At 41.4% G+C, this 9,223-nt stretch overlaps 2 protein-coding genes across 2 annotated transcripts in view; one reads left to right on the top strand and one right to left on the bottom strand.

Annotated features, from left to right (window-relative positions):
• The window catches only part of EMC3 (ER membrane protein complex subunit 3), a 5,681-nt gene extending 5,406 nt beyond the window's left edge, over nt 1–275 (bottom strand). Inside the window, exon 1 of the mRNA XM_026857818.1 lies at nt 47–275. Within this exon, the coding sequence (XP_026713619.1) occupies nt 47–201 (155 nt within the window). The 5' untranslated portion in view covers nt 202–275. The remainder of the gene's footprint in view (nt 1–46) is intronic.
• Nucleotides 276–308: 33 nt separating this feature from the next.
• FANCD2 (FA complementation group D2) overlaps nt 309–9,223 on the top strand; it is a 55,152-nt gene continuing 46,237 nt past the window's right edge. Inside the window, exons 1-8 of the mRNA XM_026857586.1 lie at nt 309–389; nt 1,225–1,314; nt 2,064–2,198; nt 3,436–3,503; nt 4,375–4,478; nt 5,020–5,083; nt 6,168–6,220; nt 8,677–8,755. Of these exons, the coding sequence (XP_026713387.1) occupies nt 1,248–1,314; nt 2,064–2,198; nt 3,436–3,503; nt 4,375–4,478; nt 5,020–5,083; nt 6,168–6,220; nt 8,677–8,755 (570 nt within the window). The 5' untranslated portion in view covers nt 309–389; nt 1,225–1,247. The remainder of the gene's footprint in view (nt 390–1,224; nt 1,315–2,063; nt 2,199–3,435; nt 3,504–4,374; nt 4,479–5,019; nt 5,084–6,167; nt 6,221–8,676; nt 8,756–9,223) is intronic.

The raw sequence follows: 9,223 nt of genomic DNA, 5'->3' as shown, positions 1-9,223 counted from the left end.
CGAGGGGGTCCCGGGCCGAGGGGGTCCCGGCGGCGGCGGCGCTGACCTGTCGGACACCTGCTCCTGCGTGAGCCTCTTGTCGCTCTGGAGGAGGATGGAGACGTAGTGCCGGATCATGCCCACGAAGAAGGTGATGAAGACAATGGGCAGCACCACCCACAGCCGGATGTTCGAGTCCAGCAGCAGCTCGGGCTCGCTCATGGTGGCGGTGGCGGTGCCGGTCCCGCTCCCGGCCCCGGCTCCGGCCCCGCTTCCGCTTCCGGGTCCGGCCCTTCCGCCGCCGGAAATACGTCATCGCGCGCCGGTGGCGGGAAGCTCGAGCACGAACCGCGGGCCTGGCGGCAGGGTCCGGCTGGCCTCTCCCGGCGGAGGGGACGGGCAGAACCAAGGTAAAGGTGCTCGCAAGTTCTGTGTGCGCCGCAGTGCCCGAGAAACGGCCCAGGGGGGTCATTTGGCTGCGCAGCAATCTCCAGGGGTTCGGGAGCAGAGAGGGCTGCCCGGGAGCCAGCGCTCCCCTTGGGCCTGTCAGTCTGCGCCTCGGCTCCAGAGAAGGTGCCAAAGGCTTATCCCGCTTTTTTTTGGGGAACTGTTCTGCTTTCACGCGGATATTTTATCTAACTCATTTTAACATCTTCTGCCAAATAGGTGAAATTGGGCATGAGATGATCAGGCATTTTTAAAAGTAATTTTTAGGTTTTAAAGGTGAGCTAAGATTGATTTATTGTTTCTAAACACTGCCACCCACCAAAAGAGGATGAGTCATATGGAGGTTTGTGCTGACAGCTTCTCTTGCAGATGTACTGGGCTAGGAACATGAACAGGGTCAGCTAACATGGTTGGGCTCCCTCAGTGCTAAATTGCTAATTCTTTGCAGCTTTGCCTGGGCATGGGGAGAGGATCACAAGTTTAGATGCAATCAGAGGTATCTGAGTTTAACTTGCTTTTTAATTTGCCTGGCAATCTGAAAGAAGATCTAAGCCATGTTTTATGAGGAACTGAATTTTAGAAGTGAAGTGTTACACTATTTAAATATGACAAGCTCTAAAATCTCAACCTGTACAGCAGAAAAATATGTGATGCTGGTTAACCAGGCACTGAGCTTTTCTTTTCAATTTCTGGAGTATTTCCCTTCAGTATTCACTAATACGTTCTAGACTTGCCTAAAAAATATGAATTAAAGTCATGTCTCCTTTGTTCACTTGTCTTTTTCCTGCATTTTTATAGGCACCAGCTGAGGTTGTGTTACCATGGCTGCAAAAAGGAAATTGTCAAAACCTGGTGCTTCTGAAGAGAACTGCAAGACAGACTTGCCAAGTAGGTGCTCTGGTATAATCTTATGGGGAATGGAGACCACTGGTAGGTAGAGGCAGTGGTTCCCAGGCAGGAAAGAGGCCAAAATGACAGGTTTTGTAATGCTAATTGTTAATGACACTATTGATCTTTAAACACTTTTAAAAATCACAATACAACAACAATGCTTAAAAGCAATGCTGTATCTTTTCATAGTCCTTCTGCTCTCATACCTTTGATCAGCATTTACCATCTTGAGCTTCAGAGTCTGCAGATTAATCACATTTGATCAAAACCAAAATAACCTCTCTGTGTAGCTGGAGGAAAGATAGTTATTTTTTGCCTTAGCAGATGGGTGGATACCTAAGAGACAGGTGTGGTGGGAAAACCTGTATTAAATTTGTGCTTTTTGGGCCAGAGGGAGGTAAGCTCTAGCATTGCTCATAATGTTAGTGGGTATGTCTCTCATGAGAGTAAGCCACTGAAGGTATATCTTGTCTTTGGTTATGAATCACTAAAAGGGGTGAGTAGGGAATGTTTCTTTCAGGTGTCATGCTGCAGCGGTAACTGCTTTATAGGAACAGTGCATTGACATCAGGGTCGGCTCACAACTGCTGTCAGACAGCAATACAGCTCGTTAGTCTGGTCCCTTAAGTGTGTTCCTGTGTTCTTCTAATTTCTTACTAGAAGGTTAATTTTCAATTGTTTATATGAAGAATACTTACTGGTTTTATTGCAGAGTATATTTGATGTAGCATGTCTTGTTTTCTCAGAAACAAAGAAGTCACGAATTTTTGATCAGGAGAAGGTCCTTGTCCATGATGGAGTAGAGGATGAGGGAATCTTTGAAGAGCTCCTTAGAACATCAGGAATTATTCTGAAAGCTGGAGAGGGACAGAATGAAATAGGTATGGGTTTAACACTTGCTCTCTCTGCTTGCATGTGAAAACCTGCAAAGATGACTGGTACACGGTAAAGATGCGTTTTACTTTGCTTGAGCCAGCTTGTTCCAAAGTTCAAGCAAACTTTCATCTGTCCTCTTATTTGTTTTATACCTCTTGAATTGCACAGTTCCTGCTAAATTCAGTGCATCACCTAGACTCATTATACCAGTTTTTTGGGTGTGTACATGCTCAGTCAAAAGACTTCTGAAAGATTATTGGAGGTATATGGAATAAGACTAGACTGCATCTGTGATTACAGTATTGTTACAGAGGCAGGAGCTCTGAAACAGGGAAAAGAACATGTCATGTTGCCTTTCAGCTCAGACTTCCTTCAGGAATTCATGTATTAAGCAGTTTTAATGCTATTAGATACTCTCAGCCCAGACTAGAGAATGCACAAGTTGTGGTACCACTTGGGCTTCTGCTGATACTGAAAAGCTGGTTGAAGAGAAACTCTCAAGACTCAGAATAAGAGTATTAGAAAGCAGGCATTCTTTATTGCAGCACTGGGTGCACAGGGGATTTCTCCACCTAATGTGCACACCCAAGCCCCTTAGGTTACTTCTTAAATGCAGGCACCTTATATATATTCATGTGGTTGCACAATACAAATATACATATGTACGACTAAGGTGTGGTTAATTCGAAAGACTTGTGTCAGCAGTTTTGAATCAGTTATGTCACTCTTGCGCCTGCATAGTGCCTCCTGGTGGTGGTCTTCGGGGGTTTTCAGGAGGAAGGCCGGTAGTCTTCCTCGTCACCTTTTCCCCAGTTTCAACATTGCCAGGTCTCAAAACCAGTCCCTTCTGGTCAAATCACCTGTTACCTCCCTTTATCTGAAGAGTGTTGCGCATCCTTGGGCCTGGACTCATTCTTTTGGATCATAAAATGTCCATTATCTTCTATTGCCATGGTTTCACCTCCTCTGTCCTTGGGGCCTCTCTCTCTGTTTCGTGGGCCTGTGTCTTTGTTCCCAGAGCTCAACATTCTTTAGCTTAAACAGACAGTTCTTAGGCCTAATGTTGCTAGTCATCTTATTAGTCATGTGCTTAATTTATCAATATTTCTATATCACTTTTAACTGGACTTTGCAGAAGTATTGGTGGACAAGCTTGAGAGCTTGTACTTAGAGTAGCTGTTGTTATGATGTATGGATAAAATGTGTCTCATTCTTTATTTTATTTTTAAACTTTCTCCTTAGCTGTAGATCAAATGGCTTTCCAGAAGAAGCTCTGCCTGGCCCTGGAGAAGCACCCTGCTTACCCAGGCGTAAGTAATGGATTGGGCTTTGGCAGGACCCAGCTTTAAAAGTGGTTGCTGTGTAGCAAAAGACATAAATGCATCTGCCTGTCCCTGCTGGTCCTGTACAAAAGTATGCAACATGGCAGCTTGTCTTGGATTTCTGAGGTCCGGACTCTCTGATTCTCTCAGTGTTGCTTTGCCAGCCTTTTGGTCTCCTTGTCCTTCTGCTGTGTCTGTCTCTTAGTTGTTATATCAGAATGGTCAGACACAGAGATGACCAGAATGTGCTTCTGTTAAATCAGCCATGGTGTACATGCTCCAAGTTTGGTTTTCTGTAATTCCAAGCAAAAGTGCTGCACTTCCACCACCTTTCCCCGTTGAAGTAATTAATTGGCAATATTAATCAATAGACAAAGACTGTTAAGGGAGAAAAATAATTTGCTTAACTTTCTAGTGGAAGCTGTGCTTGGTTTTCTGTTGGCTGGGAACTGGCAGAATTAAAACTGCCACAATGTGGTGCTCCTCTCCAGTCAACAAGCCCAGCATGAAAGTCCTGAGGCCTGTGATTTGAATCCTGCAGATATTTTTTGTGTGCATTGTGTCACATTAAATATTGCTGTATCAGTTGAACAGGAAGAAAGGCAACGCCTGTTTAAATCAAAGCTAAATGTGACACTATTGCTTTAGAGTTATTTTCTAGAACAACTAGTGTTTTCTTTTCAAAATGCTTCAAACTAGACATTTATTCAGCTTTCCTTCTGTCATAGTTTCTGTCTCTCTGCAGTTCCCTGTCTAGCTCTTCCCTGTTCTCATCATCTGCTCACAAAGAGCATCCTAAAAGACAGCAGTAGATCAGGGCATCTTTTCAGGAAGTGAATAACTTCTCTCTGCTTTGCAGGTTGTGAAGCAATTTATCAGTGGCTTGGAATCTCATATCAAGGACAGAAACCAGTTCAAGAACTGCCTCTTGCCATGCACTCCCATACGGACTGAGGGGTCAAGGTCAGAGAAAATGTATTTTGTCTTCTCCTTCAGTCAGAGCTGGTCTTTATTTAAATGTCACGTAGCGTTGAGCAGAGTGGAGCGACAGTCTGTAGCTCCGGCTGATACATAAGACTCATTTCTTATACAAAAGTGGCTAGTGTAACACATTGCTGTTTAGTAGCAGTAAGGTTAAAAGTGGTAAGTCACGGAATTTACTAGCTGCCTGTGGCATATGTTGGGCTCCATGACATTTTATGGCAAGAACCGAATAGTTGGGGAAAAAAATTTGAGAAGGCTGGTGAAGGTCAACTGCTTTTTGACAATTTTTCCAGGAGATACAGTTTAACCACAGAGACTTCTGCATTTCCAGCTCACATTAGTCTTGTAAGCTCATTCGGGGCTAAAGTGCAGTTTTAAATTTTTTTGGTGTGTCTGTGGTTACCATATGTTACCAGAAGTTGTGTTTTTTTTAAAAAAAAACAACAGTAGTGAAAACAGTTACAGCCTGTTCTCTTAGCATGTTTTTGTTACAACTGTGGTGGAATCTTTCATCTTGCAGGACTCTGGTACACTCATACTGTGAAAGCCTCATTAAACTACTACTTGGAATTAAGATCTTACAGGTACAGACACCTTAGTTTGCTCTTTACAGTGATGGTGTTTTATTTAGGGATCCCTTTGCTTATGTAAGTAGAGGATTAATAGAATTGGGTGTAAGGCAGATGAGGCTGCACCTGGAATAGTGTCCAATTTCTTGTTTCTTTAGGGATACAAAGATGCTCAGGGCCCAGAGCACATGGCATAGAAGAAGAGATAGAGGGAACTGGATTTGTTCAGTCTTAAGAAGAGGAGAATAAGGGAAATTTTGTGTCCTTTAAGTATCTAGTTGTGTGGTGTAGAGAAAACAGAGCCAGACTCTTCTCAGAGGTGAACAGGGGCAGGCTGAGAGATGACAGCTCACGTCAACCATGGGAAATTCTGATAGGATATAACCACTTCCACTGTGAAGAATGTTTACTTTAAGTGTTAGAACAGGTAGGGTAGAGAGGTGATGGAAATTCAATTACTGGAGGAATTTGAATCTTGGAAGTGTTTAAAAATGGGCAAGATGCTGAGCAACCTGCTGGCAAGAACAAGTTCTGTTAAGTTGTATACAAGTTGAATCAAGATGTATATGGTGTTGAAGATGGAAGATATCTCACCAGGGCAGGGAAACCTGAGAGCAGCTGTGGATTTAAATCCTCTTATTATTAAAATGTCTTAAATAAATTTTTAGAATTGCATTTGGTCCAGGATTAAAGGGAAGAAGAATTAGACCTGCAAAGGGAATGGTGAAAGCATGTGGGCACTGTTTTTGAATTTATCTAAAGCTGATGCTTTCAGTTCCTGTGTGGTGAAAATAAACTCAGCTGGGTTTAAAAAAGAGAGCTTCATTTAACCCAGAGGAATTGCACACCCTGCCTGTATGCTCTGATTCTACTAGATTATGTGGATAGTTTGTACCACTCTCAGCATTTATGGTTTTCAGAATATATGCTTCCTTTCTGGCATTAGGCAAGTGATTTCTTATACAGGAAATATTTTAATTGGTCCTTTTGAGTGTTTTTGTGCATATTTCATCTTTTGTGAAAGATGAGTTTTGGTGGCAGTGCCACAGCACAAGCAGTAAATCATCATCCTAACACTGTCTTTTTGCCTTTCTTCTAGCCTGCTGTTATAACACTGTTGTTGGAAAAGATCCCTGAATTCTTTTTTGACATGTGAGTATAGACTGTCTTCTCTCTGTCTTGAAATTTCATCTTCTGGACGATCACCAGCTGTTTGACTTTAACTGTTACTTCAAATTTACCTGAATGCCTGTTTGCACTGACATTTTTTACTTCATACATGTGTAAAATTATCTGTGAGGTACCATGACTGTAAACTTGTGGGTGCATAAAGCAGAAGACAAATCTATAGAAGCTGAAATACAGACGTATGATTCATTATGCTTTTCTTAGCTCCTGGCACAAGCTTGGGAAGTATTTCAGCAGAGGGACTATGGAGTGTCTCATTATTTAAAAAAAGATCAAAACGGCTGGCAGAATTTTAGAAGGCTGCTAGATGCAAACAGACCTCCTTTTAAAAATGCAGATTGTGTTCAAACAAGGAAAACAGAAAAAGCATCTGTTGGCTTTTGAATGTAGAACATCATAGCAGAGATCATAGGCAAGACTTGAACACTTAAGCTCTTCTTCCAGTGCCCTGGATGCTCATTACAGACTTAGTGGAGCAGATCAGGGAGAGAAAGAAGCAGAAGCTGTTCCTGATACTCAGTACTGAAACAAACACTGTATCAAGCAGGGTACAAATGCTGTTCTGAGAAATTTTCTCAGACTGCGATCTTTTTAGAGGAGGGTTTAACACAATCAAAAGGACTGAATTGTTTTTACCCAAGGATTCTAAAGGATCTTGGGTGTAAAAGTGATAAACTGCTAATTGTGCTGTCAACCGTTTAGGAAGTCTTAAAAATGGATATTTTTACGCTTGTCTCCTATCAAACTGTAAGAAGAGTCAAGTTTTTTCTATGTATTAATGACCAGTTAAAAATGAAGGGGGGGGTGGGAGAGAAGAAATAAGTGGTTTGTTTTGCAGTAGAAGGAGGATGAGATCTGGGTTGTTTGGCATGTTCACAAATGAAAAAGAAAATGAAAAGTGAGTTAACAATTTATGGTAACAATTTCCAGGATAATATAATCTAAAAGTAATTGTGAAGAACAGTAGAGTTTTTTCAGTGGACTTCCTACTGGTTTTTGTTTTGTTTAATTATGGGACAAGAAACAACATTCATTACAGCTAGTCTGTAACTACACCTGTACTGACTGACCAATTTATCCCGAATCTGATGTGAAAGCACAGACCTTTCAGACCTCTAGAGGTTTAGTGCCAGTCAGTGCCTGGACAGAGGACATTCAATTTATTGACTCACTGTAGGAAGTGTAGGGAGAACTTAACTTATCCATGTGATTTGGCAACAGTCAGTTTATTAATACACATGTGCTCACAGACCAGCATGACCAGAAGTTACGGAAGAGGGAGGGCATCTTGGACAGTACAGCTCCATAAACCTTGTTTTCTTAAAAAATCAGACTAAAAATAATCCCAATTGTTTAAATACAATGACAAACTCAGTTTTCATTGAGGAAAGGTATCTTGTATGGGTGCTTCTTTTTCTTTCTTATTTTTAGTATCAGTTTCATGCTTAGCAGTAGACAAAACAGGAAAAAGAATATTAGGGAAGGAATTTGGAACAAAATTGAAAACAACATGTGACTATAAATGCATGGTAGAATCATATTTTGAATGTTGTATGTACTTCAAGCTGTCACAAAAAATATAGTAGAACAGTTTCTATGTAAGTAGTGGAAAATATTTTAAATAAAATGGGTTCTGCCTGCCTTCAAAGGAAATGGCTGGCAGAGAGTTGATAGATGTCTGTAAGAGCAAGAAAGGTTTAGAAAAGCTAATTGAGGAATGTTTAACCACTGTTTCTAACTATGCAAGGTAGCAAACAAAAAACCACCAGAAGTACATTTTCAGGTTATGCATAATAACCCTGTTGAATTCAGTGTTGGAGAATGTAGAGGTTGGATATTACACAAGATTGTGTTTGGTTTTTTAAAAGCCTTAGGGAAATTAATGGAGGATAAATGTACTGCTGGATGGCAGACATGGAGTGGGTACCAGCTTCTGCCTTGGAGATTTGCTAAACTGCTTATTGTTGGAGAATGAATGGAAACTCTGTGAAAAGATTGGTCTGTGAATGCCCACTTACCCCAAACTTATCCAAAAGCATCTAATACTGATTGCAGTTGAGGACAAGGATACTGGGCTCCAAGGAGATTTAGGCTAAGCTAGGGTAGCCATTCTTACAGTAGGTAGCACAGGAGATCTGAAGTAAGATCACATTTTATGTTTTGCTTTTTGTGCTATAACCTTGGATGTTGGTGTTGGTGTATTGAAACATGCTGGTAGTATCCCTGCTTTGTCTGCATAGCAAGTAAGAAGTAGGTTCTTCCTAGATGGTGCCAAAATCTGTAGGGGTGTTAATGATATTTTCATAGCATGATTTTGATAGTTGTTTATTTGAATTACATCTCATGGTCCTGCTGGCCAGTAGCAAAGCTAATGAGTCTGTATTTCTGACTAATCTGTGTTTCACTTTCTGCTGTTTTAGCGTGGGCACCTTTGGAACAAATTTTCCCCGGCTCATTGTCAATCAGTTTAAATGGCTTGACAGGCTTCTTGACAGCCAGGTGGGTATTGATGGTGCAATCACATGTATGGTTTTTCCAGTCAACTTCTGGAATGCCTTTCAGGTGGGATGAGATCAATTATGATGCTAATGAGAACTGATGCTCTTTTCATATTCACATGCTGAAGGAGAGATTTAATTCATTCTGGTTTATTATGATGACCTTCAGTGACTTTTGAACACTTTTACTATTTTTCTTCTTCCCTGGTTCTGAGTCTCCTTTTTGTATCAGTACGTATCTATCCACATGGGTGACCCCATTTTAAAGCTGTTGCTGGCAGGAAATTACAATCCCCTCTTGTTTAATTTCAACAAGAGATCCTGGATACTTGCAAGCATCTGGGGATGAATTCTCTGTTCCTGCTTTGGTGGTTCTTGTCTTTCTGTCTTTCTGTCTTTCTGTCTTTCTGTCTTTCTGTCTTTCTGTCTTTCTGTCTTTCTGTCTTTCTGTCTTTCTGTCTGTCTGTCT

This window comes from Athene cunicularia (genome assembly GCF_003259725.1).
Source record: "Athene cunicularia isolate RWA chromosome 12 unlocalized genomic scaffold, athCun1 chr12_part1, whole genome shotgun sequence".
Taxonomy (NCBI): Eukaryota; Metazoa; Chordata; class Aves; order Strigiformes; family Strigidae; genus Athene; species Athene cunicularia.
Note: the sequence above shows the minus strand (reverse complement) of the source record. Positions and strands in the feature narration are given on the sequence as shown.